General features: G+C 42.8%; 1 protein-coding gene across 1 annotated transcript in view; it reads left to right on the top strand.

The window, feature by feature from the left end:
• kcnt1a (potassium sodium-activated channel subfamily T member 1a) overlaps positions 1-25,358 on the top strand; it is a 193,863-nt gene that overhangs the window by 42,994 nt on the left and 125,511 nt on the right. Inside the window, exons 9-10 of the mRNA XM_060936623.1 lie at positions 22,129-22,203; positions 22,307-22,390. Coding sequence (XP_060792606.1) covers positions 22,129-22,203; positions 22,307-22,390 — 159 coding nt within the window. The remainder of the gene's footprint in view (positions 1-22,128; positions 22,204-22,306; positions 22,391-25,358) is intronic.

Raw genomic sequence — 25,358 nt, 5'->3', positions numbered from 1 at the left:
AAGCCTCCTCTGATCTTTTCTCCACTGCAAAAGAAAGCAGGGCCTCTACTCTCTTTTTGCAGAAAAGGACATCCATGGCCTTGGCTTGCACAATGTCAAACACAACATCTGTCTCACAAAAGATGCCATAGTAGGACTGCAGCAGGAAGGCAAACTCAAAGTCCTCCATCCTCATCACATACCCCTTGGCACAGCCAACTGTATCATCATCCATGCTTTTATCAGCAATTAAGCTGTCAAAAATCCTGATCAAAGCATCATAATTTTCAAGCACAGTGCCCACTATGTGGGAACTAAAATTCCACCTAGTAGGTGCATTTCGGGGCAGCCTTGAACATTCTGCAGATTCCAGAAAAGATGTTCTTTTAGTTGATTTCGCAAAGAATGTCGCAAACCCAGTCAACGTTGCAAAAAACACTCTTGCTTGAGGTATGCATTTAGCACCCTGGGACAACACTAAGTTCAGTCTATGTGCATAACAATGCACAAACATGGCACTAGGAGCTACTGCCCTGACTCTGGCTTGCAGGCCATTGAGAGACGATGCCATAACTGCAGCCCCATCATATGTTTGTGCCACAATTTTTTCCTCAAAATTGTAAGCATGCATATTCTGCTGCAAAACCTCAAACACAGACTGAGCATCGCGGCCTTCTGACACATCAAAAAATCCAAAAAAACGCTCCTGGATTGCACCTGCCCTATCCACATAGCGAACAATGACAGACATTTGGGCATGACAGGATATGTCTGTGGTCTCATCCACCTGCCAAGCAAAAAAGGAAGCAGCCTGCACTTCACTGGTTATCTCGTCAGAAACAGTGGCAGCAAGTGCATTGATCAGGTCATTTTGAATGGTGTGAGACATACCAGTAAACACAGCTGATGACTGAAAATGTGTGGCTAGGACAGAGTCATATTTTGCTAATGTTTCAGTAAATTCTCTGTAATTCCCTTTGTTGTCTGATTCATGACTCTCATTGTGCCCCCTGAATGACAGTTCCTGACGGCCAAGCAATGAGGTAACATCTATCAAACGTTTCAGGAAGGCCCTGTTTTGAGTGACTATTTCATTATGCCTTGCACACTGTATACGAGCACCTTCATCGATGGCATGTTCCACCCTGACCCTCCCCAGACAGCTAAGTCTTGCACACGAAGTGACATGCTCATTGCTCGTTTCATGCCTTTTGCAAGCCCTTTTGAAATTCACCAGGTCCCCAAACCCATCTTTTGACCAAACTAAATTTCCCTGAGAGGGCTTCATCAAAAGACATGGCCAACAGTACATTTTATTAGTCACAGGAGACCCAGTCAACCAGTTCACATTTTCATACCAAGACACCTGAAAAGACCTGTTATGACCTGCTGATTTTTGAATGAGATTAAGCTTGGGCTTTGGTCTGCCTTGCTCTTTAATTCTCACTTTCTCCTCATATGGCAGAGTGTCAAAACGTTTTGACAAAAGCATGTCCACGACGTTTGCCATTATAGCAGATAGATACCAGCTGTTAGCAGCTAGCACTACAGATCCCAATAAGGCTCAAGCTAGCCTACAACCACGTTGATTGAACTACAAATGAAATAAACGAGTGAATTCACGAATGATCAAACTGATAGAATGGATGAAAGTTAACGGAGCACAACGAGTAATATTTACATTTATTTACAGAGTAATGTACAGAGACATCAATGAGAAGAAACATTTATATGAAAAGAAATTCGGACAGCACTTTGGCACACGACTACACTTTCTCGACATCCGCTAGGGACTGACTGATCATGCTTACCGTGTTCCTCGCCGAAGTACAGCGACCGCCCTCCTCATGTCTTTCAAACACCACCTCCAATAATCCTTTATCAGCCGGCTTCTTGGCCCTCCCAATGTCCCGTTTACCCCCAGAGATACCCGGCTTCCCTGGAAGTGACGATTTTGTCGATTTTAACCAATAACAACTAGCCGAAATTGGCTGTTCAGAGCCGTCTCATAGACTGCAACGGATACCCGGCTGCCAGTCCATAGAGCCCATTGAAATAAGAAAGGTTACAGCCTGGCAGCAAAGGTGATTCTCGTAGCCAACTGCAAGTTCGTCAGACATCACTCAAATAAGTTACAGGATAACATAGGGATAGTTATGAACGTAAATACAATCTTGGGCATATATTATGTTATGCAAGTTATTGTTTTAATGAGAATTCAACGTCGTAGACGCCGCAGTTTGGGGAGAGAATTTTAGGGGAAGTTCGGCTTCCCTTGTTGTCTCTGAGAAATCGCCCCTGCACAGCACACCTTCAGAGGTCTTGTGGAGTCCATGCCTCGACGTGTCAGAGTTGTTTTTGTGGTTTTAATCTTATGGCTGATGGATGTAGCACTTAGAACTACTCTGCTTTGTTCCTGCATAGTTATTTATGAGTTGTTGAGCAGTAATGTGTTGCCTATTAAGCCATCTGCTCGCATCAGCTAATTTATTTACCTCGAACAGTTGTGCGGGGTTTTTTTGTTTTTTTTTTTGTCAAGTTGCAAGTTGAATTTGGGCTTAGTAACAGATGTATAAGACCCTGTATTAGTCAGTGCAGCCTACTTCCTTTGACTTAATATTATTTAGTTTAATTTTTCTCAGTAATGACATATTACTCCAAACTAAAGTCAATGCTTTCAAAACAGTGATCACAGCCATCAAAACACACTCTTAATGTTGCAGACCGGTGCCATTTCCACTACAAAATGCAATAGTACTTTCTTCTCATATTGTTTTGTTTATTCGTGCTCTCCTTTTTTTAATCCATTTTGGATTACATGGTGTTTACCTCTGTCTTTTTCCTCCCAGATTTTGCTCACAGCATTGTCCAAAGTCCGTTTTATATTGGGTGTGATGAGGAACAGATATGCATAATCAGTACTTAGGTGACTGTGAAAGTGACTGTGCTTGTGCGTGATAGGAGCTGTAGTTTGTGGTGGCCATATCTGTAGGCCATAGTGAGTTCTGGAAACCAGAATGGACTCTGGTACTGATGTGACAGAAGACAAGATAATTAATGTTCAAACTGATAAACTTTTCATTCATTCATTCATTCATTCATTCATTCATTTATTTTTAAAATATACTCTCATTTTGAATTTGATGCCTGCAACATGTTTCAAAAAAAGATGTGATGCGGCAACAGAAGATTGGGAAAGTTGTGTAATGCTCAAAAAATACCTGTTTGGAACATTCTACAGGTAAATAGGTTCATTGGTAATTGGAAAGGCTCGGTTGTTCACAAGCAAGGATGGGGCGAGGTTCATCACTTTGTGTAAATAGTCCAATTTTTTTTTTTATTTAGGGGTTTCACTATCCGCAATCCATAATATCATCAAGAGATTCAGAGAATCCAAAAAAATCTGTGCATGTAAGGAGCAAGACAGAAAATCAACACCTTGAATCCCTCAAGTGGCACTGCATTAAAAACTAACATGATTGTATAAAGGATATTACACTTTGGAAAACTGTTGTTGGTAAATGCAGTTCGTTGCTGTATCTACCATATAAAGCGAAAGCCAAATATCAACAACAACCACAAATGCCACCAAATTCTCTGGGCCCAAGCTCATCTGAGATGGACTGACACAAAGTGGAAAAGTTTGCTTGTGGTCTGACGAGTCCACATTTCGAATTGTTTTTGGAAATCATGGAGGTTATATCCTCAAGGCTAAAGAGGAAAAGGACCATCCAGATTGTTACCAGCACAAAGTTCAAAAGCCAGTATCTGTGATAGTATGGGGGTATGTTAGTGCCCATAGCATGAATAACTTGCACATCTGTAAAGGCACCATTAATGCTGAAAGGTACATACAAGGTTTTGGAGCAACATATGCTGCCATTCAAATGGTATCTTTTTCAAGGACATCCCTGCTTATTACCACATTCTTATTACACCAAGCCACATTCTGTATGTGTCCATAGTAAAAGAGTACAGGTGCTAAACTGGCCTGCCTGTTTCCCATTGAAAATGCATGTGGCACATTATGAAATCCACTATATAACAACAGAGATCCTGGACTTTTGAGCAACTGAAGTCATAGAGCAAGCAAGAATAGGAAAGAATTTCATGTTCAAAATGTCAACAATTACTGTCCTCAGTTCCAAAAATTCTTACCATTGTTCAAAGAAAAGGTGATGTAACACAGTGTTAAACATGCCCCTCTCCCAACTTTTTGGGATGTGTTGCAGGCATCAAATTCAGAATGAGTTTATGTTTTTATAAATAATAAAGTTTATCAGTTTGAACATTCAGTATCTTGTCTTTGTACTGTATTCAATTGAATATAGGTCGAAAGGGAATTTGCAAATCATTGCATTCTGTTTTTATTTCCATTTTACACAGCATCCCAGCTTTTTTTGGAATCAGGGTTGTAGAAAGGGAATTTATTTAGAAAGGGAAGTTCTTCCAAATCACACAAGAGGATTTTTCAACCAATGCACCTGGGGGAAAAAAATGCAGTAAGCTTATGTCTGATGTGCATTTGCCTGAATGTCTCTGCATGATTCCTTCACTGCCTGTACAAATGTTGCTCTGTCACATGGGTTGCTTTCATATACTTTCCATTTCCAGGAAAAGAGGAGAGCGGCACGGTGGTGTAGTGGTTAGCAATGTCGCCTCACAGCAAGAAGGTTCTGGGTTTGAGCCCAGTGGCCGACGGGGGCCTTTCTGTGTGGAATTTGCATGTTCTCCCCATGTCAATGTGGGTTTCCTCCGGGTGCTCTGGTTTCCTCCACAGTCCAAAGACATGCAGGTTAGATTAATTGATGGCTCCAAATTGACTGTAGATGTGAGTGAATGGTTATTTGTCTCTGTGTGTCAGCCCTGCGATGATCTGGTGACTTGTCCAGGGTGTACCCTGCCTCTCACCCATCATCAGCTGGGATAGGCTCCAGCTTGCCTGCAACCCTGCACAGGATAAGTGCTTTATGGATAATGGATGGATGGAAAAGAGGAACTCAACAGGAATCAGAATGGGAGATGGTGAAAGAAACACCATTAGTAAATGTATTTTTTTTTTAATCCACGTGTGGAATCGGAGATTGTCCCAAACCACCATTAAGTGGCAAAATCCAAGTTGTTTCTTGGCTTGTTCTTGTGGAATGTGGATGTCATTGAGAATTTAGAAATTTTGCTATTTGTTATGGTCCCTCTTCCTCGTATCTTTTCTTTCCTACCACTTGTTCACGCCATCCTTCCTCACCTTTTTTTTTACCTCCTTGCCTTTGTACATCTTATTCTATTTCTTTCCCAATTACTCTACCTCCTCTTAATCTTAAACCTCTTCTGCTCACCACTCTTTCTCCTTTTTTCTTCTTAATTATATTTCAAGGCTCCTGCACATGCAAAAGTGAGTCATGCATATATACGGTACATAGAACATATTTGTGTGAATAGTTTAGCAGATTGCACTTCTTGTGTTGTGTGCTTTACTAACCCAGTTAATATAAATGCAAGTTAATGTGACTATAGGAAGATAGGAATTTCAATAACAATTTCAGTGTGAGTTCTATTTCTTGTTTTTCGGAAAAAGACTTTGGTTTTTCTTGTGTGTGTGGAAACTATAGAGAAGTTACTGTAGGTTTGGATAACTGGATCAAAGTTATTATGTGACATTTGTAATTTGTGTAAAAGGGTATAACATGTAGAAAAATGATTAACAATTCAGTAAAACTTTGAGCAGGTGGGTGGAGCACAGAAGTACGGCAGGCCAGAACTGAGTTTCCAAAACTCTTTATTTTTACACTTTCCAGTGCTTATCACAGTCTCCCAGACACACAGACACACGCACACACATCAGTCGTCTGGTTGGGGAGAGAGCTCCCTTCCTCTGCTCTCTCTCTCTCTTTATATAGGGCGCGGTCACTGGGGAAGACACACAAACACAGGTTAACTGACATCAGGTGCAGTGATTCTGCCACTTACCTTCCCTGACTCCGCCCTCCGGCCACAGACTGACGCTTGACCATGCCCCCGCTGCCACATACCCTGTCCGGCCTGCAGCCGACTCCCCCCCCCCCCCCCCCCCCCCCCCCGACGGGAGAGGAAGTCTGCCATGACCATCTGCGCCCCCGGCCTGTGGACCACCTTGAAATTAAAGGGCTGGAGTGTCAGATACCGACGGGTGATCCGCGTGTTGGCATCCTTCATGCGGTGGAGCCACTGGAGGGGCGCGTGGCCCGAACAGAGGGTGAAAGGGCGTCCCAGCAGGTAGTAGCGGAGGGCGAGGACCACCCACTTGATGGCTAGGCACTCCTTCTCTATTGTGCTGTAGCGTCCCTCACGCACCAACAGCTTTCTGCTAATGTACAGCACTGGGCGATCCTCCCCCTCCACCTCCTGGGACAGAACAGCTCCCAGCCCTCTGTCCAACGTGTCCGTCTGCAACATAAAGGGGAGAGAAAAGTCAGGGGAGTGTAACAGTGGCCCCCCACACAGTGCAGCCTTTACCTCAGAGAAAGCCCGCTGGCATTGTTCCGTCCACTGGAAAGGATCTGGTGCCCCCTTTTTAGTGAGATCAGTCAGCGGGCTGGTGATGACTGAATAATTAGGTATAAACCTACGATAGTAGCCAGCCAGCCCCAGGAACTGTCTCACCCCCTTTCTGGTCTTGGGCCTCGGGCAGGCCGCAATCGCTGCTTTCTCATTAATTTGGGGACGCACCTGCCCACTGCCCAAGTGGAAGCCCAGATACCGTACTTCCACCCGCCCAATCGCACACTTCTTCGGGTTGGCTGTGAGACCCACTCGCCTCAGCGACCCAAGGACGGCTCTCAGGTGTTGCAGATGCCGCGGCCAGACATTACTATAGATTATGATGTTGTCTAAGTATGCGGCCGCATAGGTGACGTGGGGGCGGAGGACCCTGTCCATAAGCTGCTGGAACGTAGCGGGCGCTCCAAACAGCCCAAAAGGAAGTGTGACAAATTGGTGTAAGCCAAACAGTGTGGAAAAGGCCGTTTTTTTCTCAGGAGAGTGGAGTCAAGGGGATCTGCCAATAACCCTTTGTCAAATCCAGTGTCAAATAAAAGCGAGCCGTGCCTAGTCGATCCAAAAACTCATCAATACGAGGCATTGGGTACGCATCGAATTTAGACACTGCGTTGACTTTTCTATAGTCCACACAGAACTGGACTGACCCGTCGGCTTTGGGAACCAAGACCACCGGGCTGCTCCAGTCACTGTGGGATTCCTCGACGATGCCCATGTCGAGCATGGCCTCGAGTTCTTCCTGAACCACCTTTTTCTTGTGTTCGGGCAGCCTGTAAGGGCGGCTGCGCACTACCACCCCCGGGGGCGTCTCAATGTGGTGTGACCTGATGTGACCATCAGACCTCCAATCCTCGCGACTGGGAAGCCTACAGGGAAGCCGCAAGGTCAAGTCAGAGATTAGATTATCAGAAACACAGCTGATTAGGAATGAAATCACCAAAAACAGAGAAAACAAGACCTCAATCTGGAAGACAGTTCGTAGCTGCTTGAATCCTGGCGGATGCTCTACAGTGCCATATTTATGTGACTGTACTGAGGTCGCCAATGAATTCAATCAGTTTTTCATATCTGTTGGTGAAAATGCCACCATAAAAGCAAAAACACTTGCACGAGGTTATAACCTTCCATCCATTGAGACTGTGAACCCTCCAGCAGCGGACATCAGAGATAGTGATAACAGTTTTGTATTTGCTGAGGTTTCTCAAGAGCTAGTCAGGGATACCATCAGGAACATGCCGACAAAGAAAGCCCCTGGTTATGATAAAGTAGGCATGAATGCAATTAAAGCCTGCCTCCCATCCATCTTGTCTGTGATCACTGACCTGTTTAATGCCTCCTTGTCTAGCGGTTCTTGCCCAAGAGAGTGGAAGTTAGCTGAGGTAGTGGCTCATCCTAAAGAAGGGGACCATGAGATTGCTAGTAACAACTGCCCTATATCCCTCTTACCTGTATTATCTAAGGTCCTGGAGCGCATTGCACATGTTCAGTTGGTCAGCTATTTGACATCAAACAACCTACTCTCGACTCACCAAAGTGGAAATAAGAAATGTCACTCAACGGAAACTCTGGGTGTTCTCTTCACTAGTCAACTGTATAAGGCCATTGACGAGAAAAAATTAACTGCTGTCCTACTGTTAGACCTTAGCAAGGCGTTTGATAGTATTAACCATCAGAAACTACTTATTAAGTTGCGAGACCTCAACGTCTCTGAGTTGGCTCTTGCTTGGTTCCAAAGTTACTTGTCAGGTAGGAGACAACAAGTACGCATAAATAGTTCCGTTTCAAGTCCCTTGGATTTAAAGCATGATGTTCCACAAGGGTCCATCCTTGGTCCCATGCTTTTCAATTTGTATCTCAATGATCTTCCATCAGTTTGTAAGACATGTAGTGTTGAGTCATATGTTGATGATTCCAAGCTTTATGTCTCATTTTCCAACAAAGAGATCAATGGAGGGCTCAATGACCTTAAGGAAGATCTGCTGCGGGTGGCTACTTGGTGCTGTGATAATAGTTTGCTAATAAGTCCTGACAAGACCAAGTTCTGCATGTTTGGATCAGACAAGCTGCTCAGTCAGACACCTTTTCCACCTATCAGGTTCCTGGGAAAGGAGCTACCGGTCGTCCATTCAGTTAAAGACCTTGGTGTTATAGTAGATAGTAACTTGTCATTTGATGAACATATTAGAACTTTAACTGCAGACTTGATAAGCAAACTAGTAATGTTGAATAGGATTCGTCACCTTTTTGATCAACAGACACTTTTTATAATTATTAATTCCTTAATTTTTTCTAAGCTTTTTTATTGCTCTATTGTCTGATCTGGTACTAGCAAATCAAATATTCACAAGTTACAGCTAGTCCAGAATTTTGCTGCCTGAATTTTGTCTAGAAAGCGCAAATTTGATCATATAACGCCCACTCTTAAGGAACTTAAGCTTTTGCCTGTGTCAGATTTATTAGCCATAAGAGACGCGGTACTGATGTACAAGTGTATGAACAATCTCGCGCCTGATTATCTTACTAGTCTGTTCAGGAAACGCTCCAGCATACATCAACATAACACTAGGAACAGCGACAATCTGAATATTCCTAAGTGCCGTACTGTTAAGGCACAGCACTCATTTCTTTATAGAGGGGTTTCTGTCTGGAATTCACTTCCTAAGGCTATTTCTAATTCTTCATCAGTGTCAGTATTTAAGCGGAATTTGAAGTCACAGTATTTGGAAAGGTGGTTGCGCGCAAATTGAATTATTGATAACAAATATAGCATATTTATTAGATCTCATAGTCTTTATTTTTAGCTTTTTTATATATTTTTCCTAGATTAATACTTTTTAGTTTTTTTATTAGATTTTATCATAGCTTACATTTAAAATTTATGATTATTATTTGTAATTAGAAATATTTATGATTAGATTTTTTGTAAATTAGGTATGAAGATCCCGTGTTTGGGAACCTAATAAAGCTTATTGTATTGTGTTCTATGAGGCGGGTGTGGCCAGGCAGGGGTGAGAACACGTCTGAAAATTCAGTCTGCAACTGGGCAACCTCCATGAGTTGGGTCGGGGAGAGGTGGTCTCCACAGGGGACCGGAGAGGTAAGCAATGTCAGTGTTCCCTTTTGAACCTCTGGCCCCAGCTCCGCCTTCTCTGGAACCAACGACACCAACGCCATGGGGACCTCCTCGTTCCAAAGTTTGAACAGATTGAGGTGGTAAATCTGTAGCGCCCCACCCCTATCCGTTTGCCTCACCTCATAGTCGACGTCCCTGACTCGCCGTGTGACCTCAAAGGGTCGTTGCCACTTGGCGATCAATTTGGAGCTCGACGTAGGCAACAGTATGAGTACTTTATCTCCCGGTGCGAACTCCCTAAGGCGCGTACCCCTGTTGTACAGGCGGATTTGCCGTTCTTGGGCCTGCTGCAAATTCTCCTGGGTTAGGTGTGTGTGTGTGTGGAGTTTTGCACGCAAGTCAATAACGTATTGAATTTCATTTTTGCTCAATGAAGGTCCCTCCTCCCAATTTTCCCGCAGTACATCTAGGATGCCACGTGGCTTACGCCCATATAATAATTCGAACGGGGAGAACCCCGTGGAGGCTTGTGGGACCTCTCGCACTGCGAATAACAGGGGTTCGAGCCATTTATTCCAATTGCATGCGTCCTCATGTACAAACTTTTTAATTATGTTCTTGAGGGTGCGATTGAACCATTCGACTAAACCGTCCATTTGTGGGTGATAAACGCTGGTGCGGATCGGCTTAATTCCCAGTAACCTATACAGTTCGCGCAGTGTGCGTGACATAAACGAAGTGCCTTGATCAGTCAGAATCTCTTTGGGGATTCCGACTCGGGAGATGACATGGAAGAGTGCTTCCGCAATACTACGTGCTGAGATATTGCGAAGAGGCACTGCTTCCGGGTATCGCGTTGCATAGTCCACCAGAACTAAAATAAAGCGATACCCTCGTGTTGACCGATCTAATGGCCCGACGAGATCCATCTCAGTTCTTTCGAACGGGGTCTTGATTAATGGCAGAGGGCGCAAAGGCGCTTTTGGAATGGCCACTGGATTTACTAACTGGCATTCGCGACATGCCATACACCACCTACGGACATTGCCGCAAATCCCTGGCCAATAGAACCGGGCCATTATTCGGGCTAGTGTCTTATCCTGCCCCAAGTGTCCAGCCACGGGATTAAAGTGAGCTGCCTGGAATACCAATTCCCGGCGGCTCTTTGGGATCAAAAGTTGTGTGATCGGCTCCTTAGTCTGAGTGTCCTGCGTCACTCGGTATAATCTATCCTTCATAATGGAGAACTAGGGGAAGGACGAGGTGGCGTTTAGCTGGAGTGTTTGACCATCGATTACTCTCACTTGGTCAAACGCATGCTGCAGAGTCTTGTCTCGCGATTGCTCTAACGGGAAATCCGTGAGAGGGAGGAGGAGCCTCACTCTGACACGGTGATGACGTAGACGGCTCTGTGACAGCTGCTCCCACCAATGCCACACCGGGACCTCCCCCTGCTGAACTACGGCAGGACCCACTCTTCACTAAATCTCATCTCATCTCATTATCTCTAGCCGCTTTATCCTTCTACAGGGTCGCAGGCAAGCTGGAGCCTATCCCAGCTGACTATGGGCGAAAGGCGGGGTACACCCTGGACAAGTCGCCAGGTCATCACAGGGCTGACACATAGACACAGACAACCATTCACACTCACACCTACGGTCAATTTAGAGTCACCAGTTAACCTAACCTGCATGTCTTTGGACTGTGGGGGAAACCGGAGCACCCGGAGGAAACCCACGCGGACACGGGGAGAACATGCAAACTCCACACAGAAAGGCCCTCGCCGGCCCCGGGGCTCGAACCCAGGACCTTCTTGCTGTGAGGCGACAGCGCTAACCACTACACCACCGTGCCGCCCCCTTCACTAAATGAGTCATTAATTCCTGAAATCCTGGCCAATCAGTCCCCAAAATTATCGAGTGGGTAAGGCAAGGATTAACCGCTGCCTTTACACTAAATTTCTCCCCTCAAAATAGAATGTGGACCGACACTAAAGGGTAGTTGTGAACATCCCCGTGCACATACAACACCTTCACCAATTGTGCTCTCCCCAATGCCTTGTCTTGCACCAGGCTTTGGTGGATTGAGGTCTGATTACAGCCGGAATCCACCAAAGCCTGATACGTATCCCCTTGGATACTCACCGGTATGTGATACGCTCTGGCCCGATCGAGGGCGGTCTCTGGCGCATCGGGGATCCGGACCACCGCGCCCACCTCCATTGCTGAGCACCGATGCTGATGGGGTGCCCCGGCTCCCCGCAGCGCCAGCAAACCAGACCGGGCTCTCTCTCTGCACCGGCGCTCTGGGGCTCACTCACCTGAGGGGGGGGACAGACACGGAAGTGGGAAATGGGAGGGCACCGCGGGTGCGGTGGGCCGGCTGGGGTGGAGCCAGCCCCCGCCTCCGCGGTGGGGTAACAGGGTGAGGACGAGGAACAGAAGGGGAGGGCGAGAGAGGAGAAGAGGAGATCTGTTGTCCTGCCATTGGAACAGCCGCCAAATGGTCCTCCACCAGCTCAATGGCCTGATCCAGCGACGCCAGGCGATGGCACTGGACCCTCTCCGCGGTCCCTTCGGGAAGTCGGGCGATGAACTGCTCCAATACCATCAGACCGATGATTCCCTCGGCGTCGCGGTTGTCAGCCCTCAGCCACCGCTGGCAGGCGTCCCGGAGTTGCTGGCCAAACGCGAACGGCCGGCCGACCTCCTCTAGGCGTAGAGCGCGGAAGCGCTGGCATTGTTGTTCTGGGGTGCACCCCACACGCTGGAGGACGGCCCGGCGCAGGTCTGCGTAGACCAGCCAGCTGTTGGCGGGGAGCTGTAGCACAGCCAGCTGCGCCTCGCCCGTTAGCAGGGGGAGGAGGCGCGCCGCGTGCTGTTCCACCGGCCAGCCCCAGGCCTCTGCTTCTTGATTGAAGAGCGCGAGGAAGGCTTCGGGGTCGTCGTGCGGGCCCATCTTCGTTAGGGTGAGGTGGGGAGGGCCCGCGGCGGTGGAGGTGGTGGACCTCGCTGACGCGAGGAGGTGCCGGAATGCCTGACAGTCTTCCTGTTGCGCCAGCACCAGGGCCTCAAACCTTTGCTCTTGCTCCTTTTGGAGGGCGACCAGCGCCTGGTGCTGGCTCTGTTGGGCCTTGGCGAGGGCGTGGATCAGGTCCACGAAGGGGGATGACTCCATGGGGCTGTTCCCCTCTGTGCTCCGGTCCCAGGTTTCAGCACCACTGTAAAACTTTGAGCGGGTGGGTGGAGCACAGAAGTACGGCAGGCCAGAACTGAGTTTCCAAAACTCTTTATTTTTACACTTTCCAGTGCTTATCACATTCTCCCAGACACACAGACACGCGCACACACATCAGTCGTCTGGTTGGGGAGAGAGCTCCCTTCCTCTGCTCTCTCTCTCTCTCCTTATATAGGGCGCGGTCACTGGGGAAGACACACAAACACAGGTTAACTGGCATCAGGTGCAGTGATTCTGCCACTTACCTTCCCTGACTCCACCCTCCGGCCACAGACCGATGCTTGACCACGCCCCCGCTGCCACAAATTCACATGGGTGTGTTAATTGTTTTGAGACCAATGACTTTAGCTTTGATTCATGTGTTATATGAAGTAAGAATAACTGTATTTGACTAACAAAATTCTGTATTGATTAAAAATCATTCCACATGTCAGGAGGCTTTCTGGTCCTCCTGCTTCTCTTCCCAGCATGAATGAATGTTATCAACAAAGCACTTCCTCCATACAAAACTGCCACTGGGTGTCACTGGGTGTGTTTATTTGTTTGTATTTTCCCCCTCCCCTCTGTGCCTGAGAATGCCAGGAGATTATCCATCCATTATCTGTAGCCGCTTATTCTGTACAGGGTCGCAGGCAAGCTGGAGCCTATCCTAGCTGACTATGGGCGAGAGGCGGGGTACACCCTGGACAAGTCGCCAGGTCATCACAGGACTAACACATAGAGACACACAACCATTCACACTCACATTCACACCTACGGTCAATTTAGAGCCACCAATTAGCCTAACCTGCATGTCTTTGGACTGTGGGGGAAACCAGAGCACCCGGAGGAAACCCATGCAGACATGGGGAGAACATGCAAACTCCACACAGAAAGGCCCTCGTCGGCCGTTGGGCTCAAACCCAGGACCTTCTTGCTGTGAGGCGACAGTGCTAACTGCTACACCACCATGCCGCCTGCCAGGGGATTAAGAGTTTCTGAAATACTGAAACCCAGGTGTCTGGCACCAGCATCCATGCTACAGTGAAAGTCATTGAAATCACATTTTTTTCCTGTGAATATTAATTGAAGCTGGTGCCACAGGATTGGCTGATAATTGCATGACTGCACAGGTGTAGAGGTGTTCTTAATAAAGTGGCCAGAGAAATAGGAAAGTATGAAGAGATTTGCAAGCATTCAATAGGAGTCTAGTGTATTGCCAAAACATTGCTGTATGAACAGTCCTAGCTCTAATTATCTCAGTCACTGAAAATTTTGGTTTAATTTAACAATTTGGATTCCATGTATAGCTAATATATTTGACATTTATTCCACAAAATCGAGTCATACATGAGCTGATAGCTGATAAGGCGCGTAGCGCTGAGTTAGTTATAGGCCATGTACAACAAGATTGAGTGGAATAACTGTTTTATTCTATCCACATTCACTGGATTTTGTGAAACAGAGCATTTTATTTTCATTTTTTGCAAATTTGATAAATAAACTTTATATAAAACATCCAGCAAAATCATTTCCACTTAGAATGTAAACAAACCGGCAAAATTACAGTAGCAATTTGTGAAAATTACTATAATAAACATTCTTGAAAAATTAAAAAAAGACATGTTCTTACCATCCAACACTTTTATTCCATATTTTGTTGCTTTTTTGTATTTTTTAGAGTTTTGTTTTCGAGTAGATTTTTTATTATGTACTCCGTTGTTTCAGCAACACGCTCCGCTATTTTGTTTTTCTCTACTCACAGTATGTGACCTGATAGCCTAGTAGCAGAGTAGCCAATCAGAGCGCACAATTACTCAAATCCAGTGAATGTGGATAGAATAATTGACAGTTATTCCATGAAATTGAGTCGTACATGAGCTGATAGCCGACGAGGCGTGTAGTGCCGAGTTGGCTATGAGCCATGTACGACGAGATTGAGTGGAATAACTATTTTATTCTATCCACATTCACTGGGTTTTGAGAAACAGATCATTTTTATTGTTATTTTTTGCACATTTGTTAAATAAAAACTTTATGCAAAATGTCAGACAAAATCATTTCCACTTAGAATGTAAACAAACTGGCGAAATGACAGTAGCAATTTGTGAAAAATGCAAAAATAATCATTCTTGAAAAGTGAAAAAAAGATATGCTCTTACCATCAAATACTTTTATTTCATATTTTGTGGCTTTTTTTGTTTTTTTGGGGGGTTTCTTCTTCTTGAGGGTTTTTTTGGCGGTTGGCAAACCAACTTAAAGATACATTACTGCCACTGACTGGGCTGAAGTGTGGAACAGGCGCTATTTGGGGGGGGAAACTATATTATTTTAGCTATTTCTGTTTCTTTTAAGTACTTGTTAACAATTTTTGGGGTTTTGTTTTCAAGTAGAGTTTTTATTTTGTCCTTGGTTGGTTCACCAACATGCGCCGCCATTTTGTTTTTCTCTACTTATGGTATATGAGCTGATAGCGTAGTAGCAGAGTAGCCAATCAGAGCATGTGATTGCTCATGTCCAGTGAATGTGGATAGAATAATAGCACTTAGTCCAATGAGGGTTTTTTTTCCACAAAGGACAAAAAAAACAGTGCCAAAACATGTGAAGCTTAGGCAGGGGGGTCAAAAAGCTATACTCATTGTTGGGCATTGTTGCAAGTGACTATATCCATTTTATTTTATTCTACTGAGCTAAATGTGCTTTCCTGAGTATGCACATAGTTTGAAAGATAAACTGACCAGGCACTCATCTACGATACAGCTCAATTTTAGTTTATGATTTTATCCATATGAAATTTGCTCCTTGAGATAAGCGGTGTCTTCGATTCAGATGTGATAATTATTTTGTCATATTTATGCTTTTGGGACGGCACGGTGGTGTAGTGGTTAGCGCTATCGCCTCACAGCAAGAAGGTACTGGGTTCGAGCCCCGGGGCCGGCGAGGGCCTTTCTGTGTGGAGTTTGCATGTTGTCCGCGTGGGTTTCCTCCGGGTGCTCCGGTTTCCCCCACAGTCCAAAGACATGCAGGTTAGGTTAACTGGTGACTCTAAATTGACCGTAGGTGTGAATGGTTGTCTGTGTCTATGTGTCAGCCCTGTGATGACCTGGCGACTTGTCCAGGGTGTACCCTGCCTTTCGCCTGTAGTCAGCTGGGATAGGCTCCAGCTTGCCTGCGACCCTGTAGAAGGATAAAGCGGCTAGAGATGATGAGATTTATGCTTTTATTACTTGAACAATATTTCATCGTTTTTGGAGTGTATTTACTGCCCACTGATTTGCAATGTTACATATTATGGTTACATCAAAATGTTGGACAGTGATGCTGAACTTAACATTACTCAAGCTGATTTCATGCAAGAAAAAAATGAACGTAACTGAGATACACCTCTGTTTTCAGCAAACTCCACCTCATGCACAGCAACTGAATAGATCATCAGTCCATAGTTACTGAGGATTGAATACTGATATATACAATTCCCATATTAACTCCTCAGTATGTGTGTGTAACTCAACTCTGAATTCTCGGGACCCTTCAGTTTTTTCATGAATAAAAACACATCAGGGTTTATAAAGTCGTTGCAAGATTCTAGTCGATTTTTTGCATTGAACCGGGTGACTCTTTGTCATTGTTAATTAACAGATTAATACTATTCCTGCAGAAAAGGCATGCCAAGTTGCTAAGTGCTATTAGATGTGAAGAATGTTTTCATTACTATTACTAATGCAACACAATAGACACAACAGAAAGGCAATTAAAAATCTCAAATAATTATTCATCAATTTTGACAAGTAATAAGGAAGTTGGAAAATAACATTTGGCTACCAGCTTGATTCATCAGCTTGATCAGCATGGTCTCGGCATTAATAGCGAGTCAGACTGAGCCGGAAACTGTCTGCTTTAGGAAAGTAACGCTAATAAAATTTTCCAATTCGCTGTTTGATGACAACTATCCAAATGAATAAGCATTTATCAGGTTTGTGCTTGTGGATTTTTCTACGAGCTCCTTTTTTCACAAGATATAAGTGTGAGTGTTCCGTAGCAAAAAGCTTAAAGCGGAATCCAGGTAAGCATGAGTCGCTTGTGCTCATGACGCATAACAAGAAACAAACACAGTGAAGAGTGCAGAGAGCATGCACTGATGACAAACTCAGTCACCATTAAAAAAACAAACCAAATCAACTCAGACAAACATATCTGGAGCATCTGCAAGCAGTGGAATGCATTTAATGAATATGTATGTGTTATAGTTGGCTGGACGACTTATAGTAATATCTACTAGGATGGCACGGTGGTGCTGTGGTTAATTCCGTCGCCTAACAGCAAGAAGATTCTGGGGTCAGACTTCATGGCCGACGGGGCCTGTCTGTAAGGAGTTTGCATGTTCTCCCCATGTCTGTTCACCCCTTTCACATATCCCACAATCCACTGCACAGTTGGGAACTTCCGGTGGCCAGGCCCAGGCTGCTGATAATGGTACAAAAACCAATATTGGGCTATATAATCAGTTTTGATGTTTAAATACTGTATTATTACAGGTTTACATGGTCTCACTGTTAGGACTGGGACTGTTTTGGCCTCTAGAGGCCACTGTTATTTCCTTTTCTGGTCATGTTTGTTTTGGCCTCTAGAGGTCACCACTGTGTTCTGTGTTTTGTTTTTGTCTTATTGCCTGTTTCCTGCCCCACCCTGTCCTTAATTAGTTTGTGTATTTATACCCCTGAGTTCAGTCCTCTTGTCACGGAGTCTTTGTGCTGTTATGTTTAGCTCCAGTTTCCTCTGTACTGTGTTCCTTGCCTTTGTCTTTTTGGTTTTGCACTTTGCTTTTCTTTTTGGACTTTTTGGACCTAGTATTTACTGTTTTTTGGATCTTCTGAGCGTTGGTATTTTTGCCTTTTCTTTTCTGGTTTTTTGGCTTTTGTTTTGACTTTTGTACTTTGGATATTTCTTATTTTTCCCTTCATCTTCTGAGTGTTTTGGATTATTTCTTTTGGACTGTATATATTGTAAATAAACTAGTGCTGTCAAGCGATTAAAATATTTAATCGCTATTAATGTTGCGACTGTCATAGTTAACTCGCGATTAATCGCAATTTAATCGCACATTTTTGTCACATGAAAAACCATTGTAATTCTCTTATCAGCATATAAAAGTGAGTGGGCTTGCTCACCGTTCGAACTACGGGGGTACTCGGGGGATCCGAGATCCCCTGAAACAGACATGAGATCCCTTGAAAACATGGTTTGGGAAATGTTGGGGGGTCTCTAAAATATTGGCAAAATGATGTTTATTGACATAGCAATCGTGTGTAATGGGAAGCATTTGCATATCCGAAGTGAGCGCGTGATGGAGATCCGCGCTCTGAGACAAGCGCAAGCACCCCCCAAGGGAAAAAAAGGGACCCCCCCGAAAATATCGGCATAGTTCGAACACTGGTTGTACCAATGTTTTTTTTTTTTTATTGCAGAGCATAACACGTCTTGTCACAGCCACTGCAAAGTCGGGCTGGAGCTGCCGATGGGAAAACGAAACCTAAGCCGAGCACCGTGGCTCTTCGGGGGAGGGCAGAGGATTCTGGCTGTGCGGGGCGTGGCATTACAGTCTAGCTGCTATCGTTTTTCTAAGCAAAGTCTCTGTTCCAAGTTCCTGGCAGTTTCAAAAGCTTATGAAAAACCTACATCATGTCACAGAGCGTTAATCTCGCGATAAAAAAATTATCGCCATTAAAATTGAGTCAAGTTAACGCGTTAATAATGCGACATTTTTGACAGCACTAAAATAAACCTTTTGATACTTTTTCTACTTCTGCCTCACGCCTCTGCATTTGACTCATCCCCCTGGTGGCCTAGTGGGGGTTTGCTGGATTATCACACCAGCGAACCAGGTTTGAATCCCAGCAAAACCCTAACACTCACAGATTTTTTTCAAGATTAATACTGCTCGAAATTATTGCACATTTACAATTTGTCATCAGTGTAAATGTACACTGTTAATGTTGTTGGCCAGAGTTATAGTGCTGAGTAGTTGGAACATGTGTTTCGTGTAAACCACTGTTTCTCAAAGTGTGGTCCGTGGGCCACTGGTGGTCCGCAAGTTGACGTCGTAAAATATCACGCTTTATCAGTGTTTCTCAAATCACGTATGTGACTCCAAAAGCAAAGTTCTGAGGAGCACAGATGAGTTGTTTCCTATATTGAATAAAGTCCTATGTAAATTCAAATAGTAGCCTATTATTTGAATTTGTCTGACATTAAGCAAGCCAACAGTTTTGTGACACTACCTATAGCTATGTCAGTTTAGGTTACATTTTCATATCAACGTCACCTCTGAATGTGGAGAAACTATGAGTAACCAGATTAGGCTGAGCATCAAGCTGTCAAAAAGATAATGGATTGGTGGCTGAAGACTGGGTCAGGCAAAAGAAAAGCACAAGACACATCTGACACGAGCAAGGACAAAATGCAAAGACATGATGATTCTTTGTTTGAGAAAACAAAGCAGCGCAACCAGATCAATGTGGCCCCCAGTATGAGATTAAAACTGTCCAGTTTGGACCCAGACATTGCTTCACTGATGTATCAGAATAAGCAGCACCATTCTTCCTATTAAGATAAGGACAAGGAGTGAGTTGGCTATACTATTTGTAAATGTGTCATTTCATTAGTGTGTAATTTGTAATATACTGTTGAAGTAGGCTCATTGTTTTTTGTTTGGGATATTTAGGTGGTCCGCAAATTTTTATTTTTTTAAAATGGATAAAGTGGTCCTTGGTCTGAAAAAGTTTGAGAAACACTGGTGCAAATAATGCAGAGAGTGAAGGTGAAAGGGCTGTATGGGCGATAATAAGGATGACCATTTAAAAGCTTCTGTGCTGACAAACCCCCCCCCCAAAAACAAACAAACAAACAAACAAACACACAACGGAACCAGTAACTAGACATATAAACACGATCTAATACCATCACATTTCAGCTTGCATCCAATATTTGAATATCAAAACTGATGACAAATTGTAAATGTCCAATCATTTCGAGCAGTATTAATCTTGGGAAAAAAAAATCTGTGAGACCATGTGCAGTTCGGGTCAGAAGTTTACATACAGTGACATGAATGTCATCTTGGATATGAATGTCATGGCAGTATTTGGGCTTTCAGTAATTTCTTTGAACTGTTCTTTTTCTGTGGGAGAACGTACAGCATACATCTTTAATAAAAAAAACACTAGAATTTGGTGCACAAGTTTTAATTTTCTTTGGGTTTTCTGAAATCAGCACAGGGTCAAAATTATACATACAGCACACCTAATATTTGGGTAAAATGTCTCTTCACAAGATTCACCTTGAGCAAACGCTTTTGTTTACCATGAACAAGCTTCTGGCAGAATTCTGGTTGGGTATTTCATGACTCTTCATGGTAGAATTGGTAGAGTTCAATTAATTTTTTTTTCTTGGCATGGACTCGACTTATAAGCATGGTCCATATATTTTCAATAGGGTTGAAGTCAGGACTTGTTTTAAGCGTAATGTTAGCCTGCTTTATCCTCCACAACCAGCTCTGATGCATGTTTGGGTTCATTGCCCCGTTGTAACTCCCAAGTCATGTTCAAGTTTCTGATGGTTTATGCTGAAGAATTCTGAGGTAGTCCTCCTTCTTCATTATTCTATCCACTTTGTGCAATGAACCAGTTCCACTGGCAGCAAAACAGCCCCAGAGCATGATGATACTGTTCCAGCTGGTGGTGGTGGTAGGGTCCCTCTGTACATGGTGGTCATTGTGGCCAAACAACTCAATCTTTGTCTCATCTGACCATGCAGCTATCCTCCAGAAGGCTTTTTCTTCGTCTGTGTGGTCAGCTTCAAACTTTAGTTAAGCTTGAAAGTGTCAATTTTGAAGCAGGGAGTTATTTCTTGGATAGCAGCCTCTTAGTCCATGGTGATCTGAACTGTAAACAGTGATCCATCAGCTTCCAGTTCATGGCAGGGCTGTGTCATGGTGGTTCCTGGGTTGTTCCTGACCATCCAAACCAAGCTCCTTTCAGTTGAGAGTGACAGTTTGAGTTTTCTTGAAGCAAAGTGGCTTGGTGAAGTGACTACACCTCACAATAACTTGGATACAGTTGTTTGAATTGATCTTGGAATTTGCAGCTGTTTAGAAATGGCTGTAAGAGACATTCCAGAGTTGTGTATATCTGTGATCCTCTTTATCAGATCTGCACTGAGCTCCTTGGACTTTCCATTTTACTGTGTGCTGGTCAATCCAATGAGTGCTGTAAACAAACCCTTTTTATGAAAGCACAGAGAAGCTACCAGCTGTAGTCAATCATGATCACTAACAGGAAGTTAAAAGACCTCGGCCTTGGCAAGATAAGAGACATTTTGGAAGTTTCAGCACCTCTGAATTAATAATCTAAGTGAGCGTATTTAAATTTTTGACCTTGTGTTGATTTCAGAAAACCCAAAGAAAATTAAAACTTGTGCACCAAATTCTAGTTTTTTTTAAATTAAAGATGTATGCTGTACATTCGGCCACAGAAAAAGAACAGCTCAATTACTGAAATTACTGAAAGCCCAAATATTGCCGTGACATTCATATCCAAGATGACATTCATGTCACTGTATGTAAACTTCTGACCACAACTGTAAACCTGTAATAATATTTGAACATCCGATATATGAACATAATAATATTTTATACGTCCAATATTTGAACATTGAAACTGATTATGTAGCCCAGTATTGGTTTTTGTACCATTATCAGCAGCCTGGGCCTGGCCACTGGAAGTTCCCAACTGTGCAGTGGATTGTGGGATATGTGAAAGGGGCGAATGTGGGTTTCCTCTGGATGCTTTGGTTTCCCCCACAGTTCAAACACATGCAGATTCAAAGTGGTTGAAAGTTAATTGGGGTTTTGCCCTGTACCGTATTCCTCCCCATCACGAACTGTGTGACGAATCAAAAATACTGTGTATTTTGAGGTAAAATTAAATATTCTCAAAGCAGTTTTCCCATATTGTTACAGAATATTGTTTTTTAATATTTAAAAAATCCCAAATATCATCATATTCGTCAAAGCCCATATTACCCATGCTTATTCAGCAGTTGCCTTAGATGACTACACCTTGTGTTATAAAAGATCAAATAACAAGTAAGGCCTACAATGTTGTCAGGGTGACAGCAGGTGTAAAATGTAGATTTAAATGTCATTACTTTATCAGAAAATATTATTTTAACCTATGATGTATTTAACCTGTCTTTCTGAGTGGGTGGGATACTGATGGTCAGTATAGTTATTACTTGTGTATGTTTTTGTGTGTGTGTGTGTTACTCAGGGTAACATCTGGGAACAAATATTCCAGGTGGCATTCCTACTGGAAATGTTAAATACTGTCCCCTTCATAATCACGGTACCTAACTTTGATTGTCACAGCTCTCTTTAGAACTGAAAATAAATCATAACCTTCATGACGTTTGCAAACCTCCATGACATGCTCTAGTCTGTGTTTGCAGATCTTCTGGCCTACTCTGAGGAACCTCTTTATCCCTGTCTTTCTCAACTGCTGGCTGGCCAAGCATGCTCTGGAGAACATGATCGTAAGTGTGTGTACATCTATGTGCTGCTTATTTTCTCTTTGTTTAGGAATCAGAATAACTTTGTGAGTTGTGGCTTTCTTGCGTGTGTATGTGCGCTTGTGTGTTTGTGAATGTGTGTGTGTGATATAATAGGTACAGTTATCTATGTGACAGCGAGCAAGGAGATGACTATACCATATTTAAGTATGTTTTACTGGTTTGATTTAAGATAGAAAGACAAATTCTACAAGCAAAAAAACTAAACTAAACAGCAGACCATAAATTCATTTCTGTGCTTTTTGGCTCCTATTCAGAGTAAGAGATGTCGGCCCAAAATTTACATCAATATTTATGCAAATAGCGTGGCTTGTATTAAGAGATGGGCTGTGCAGCTATTTGTCAATTTTTTGGGGCACCCAGATAGCATTATTAAAATTTGTAGTTCACGCATCTGTGACTGCCAGATTTTCTTCACTAGAGCTGTTCAAGATGGGGATTTTCAATAACGTTTAGCACACCACCTTTAAACACAAGCAATTTCCTTTAAGCAACAACAACAAAAAAATTGCCAGCAAAAAGTCTAGTCTTAAATCTACTAAATAATTACTAAATTCTTTCTGTTATTGTATATAGAGCAGCGGCTACAATTATCGACACCTTAACGATCTTTTGGCCATTGCAAAAGTAGAAAAGACTTTCAATACATAAATTGTGCATGAATAATTACGCAAACTTCCACTGGAAAAAAAAAATAAAGAGTTGATTCCCGATTACTTAGCATATCCGATCACGTGACACCATTCCACAATTATCTACACCTTTGTCCACAGTTATCGACATCCAGATGATTATTTATTAAAAATCATCAGTGTGTGGTATTAACAAAACAGTTTTTATTTAAAATTTGTTTTACATAGACTTATATTTAGTACAAAATATCTTTTATATAAATATATTGACGTTGGTGCTTACGTAAATGAGGAAGTAAATCTAATGTTTGCAAACAAATGAACTGATAATGTTTAACCTGTGTCAGAAAATCTTTTTGTTCCACTTTCTACCCACTTTCTAAGTGTTTTTGTAGATCACATTTTGTTAATCATTCATTGTTGTTTGTATTAATTTCTAGTTTCGTAGTTTACCAATAAATGTCAACAGGCAATCAACATTGTAACCACATGAAAACCCAGGTCAAAGGTCAATTTTTTAAAATTGAGATTTTAAATTTACATCTAAAAATATAAAATGTCTACTGATATTGTAATATGTGCTAGATATTTACAACAAACTGCAAAAAAAATTCTGAATGGAATAGAAAAATCTGAATATTTCAAGCATGTAATTTTTTAATATGCGAGGAATTTAATTCTGTGCTAATTCTATTTATTGCAACAGGATTCCAAATACTCTATAAACATTCCATTCTGTTATGAATCAGAAAAAAAAGTCACAGCACTTTTATTTTTTTAAAGTACTTCATCTACTTCAACAATGTTACACAAAGATCGATCCATAACAGTTGTAAATGTCACTTAATTCCACAGGGTGTCGATAATGGTGGACACCGGTGAAACTGATCACTGTTATCGACACCTCATGTGACTTCTCAAATGCGTGTTCAGATACAAAATGATGACTGTCAAATGAAAGAGTAAGAAACAAAGTAGGTTTCGACAAGGAGATCATGAAATATCAGTGAATATGATCAGTAAAAACATGTCCATGATCTTTCCACCATGCTTACCTGTGATGATGACATCTGGGTTTTCCTCAAATTGCTGATCGTGCTAAAAAAAATTTCCATCTCAGGTAATGAGCTGTCATCAGACGACAAGATCAAAGGGCAAGGGGGGTATTCCGGTTTTTTAATTAACCAATAATAACTATTGTAACTGAAACTCATCTTTGTAAAATTTGTTTTTATTGGTAAATCTGAAAAGGTGTCGATAATTATGGACTGTTGATAATTGTAGCTACCACTCTAGTAAGTGGTAACCCAAATAATATTTTAAAATCACATTCTTGGTTTAACATTGACAGCATTTACATTTAACAATTATTCCATGAAATCGAGTCGTACATGAGCTGATAGCTGACGAGACATGTAGCGCCGAGTTGGCTATAAGCCATGTATGATGAGCTTGAGTGAAATAATTGTTTTATTCTATCCACATTCACTGGATTTTGAGAAACAGAGCATTTTTATTTTTACTTTTTGCAAACTCAGTAAATAAAAACTTTATACAAAACATCCGACAAAATAATTTCCACTTAGCAGACATGTGACAAATTGCATACATGTGTAGTAAAATATTCAAATTTGACAAGGTTTACATCAACAGACATTTATTTAATTCTTCCTTGGACATTTCAGTTATGTAATTTTCAAACTTCTTTGAGCTTTTGATCCAGTCTAAAAAAATTCAACAAATTTTAATACTTAATGATGAAGAATGGGGCGGCACGGTGGTGTAGTGGTTAGCGCTGTCGCCTCACAGCAAGAAGGTCCGGGTTCGAGCCCCGTGGCCGGCGAGGGCCTTTCTGTGTGGAGTTTGCATGTTCTCCCCGTGTCCGCGTGGGTTTCCTCCGGGTGCTCCGGTTTCCCCCACAGTCCAAAGACATGCAGGTTAGGTTAACTGGTGACTCTAAATTGACCGTAGGTGTGAATGTGAGTGTGAATGGTTGTCTGTGTCTATGTGTCAGCCCTGTGATGACCTGGCGACTTGTCCAGGGTGTACCCCGCCTTTCGCCTGTAGTCAGCTGGGATAGGCTCCAGCTTGCCTGTGACCCTGTAGAAGGATAAAGCGGCGAGAGATAATGAGATGAGAGATGAGATGAGATGATGAAGAATGTAAACAAACCAATGAAACGACAGTAGCAATTTGTGAAAAATGCTATAATAATAATTATTGAAAAATAAAAAAGATACGTTCTTACCATCAAATACTTTTATTCCATATTTTGTTGCTTTTTTAACTTTTGAGGTTTT

This window comes from Neoarius graeffei, chromosome 12 (genome assembly GCF_027579695.1).
Source record: "Neoarius graeffei isolate fNeoGra1 chromosome 12, fNeoGra1.pri, whole genome shotgun sequence".
NCBI lineage: Eukaryota > Metazoa > Chordata > Actinopteri > Siluriformes > Ariidae > Neoarius > Neoarius graeffei.
Note: the sequence above shows the minus strand (reverse complement) of the source record. Positions and strands in the feature narration are given on the sequence as shown.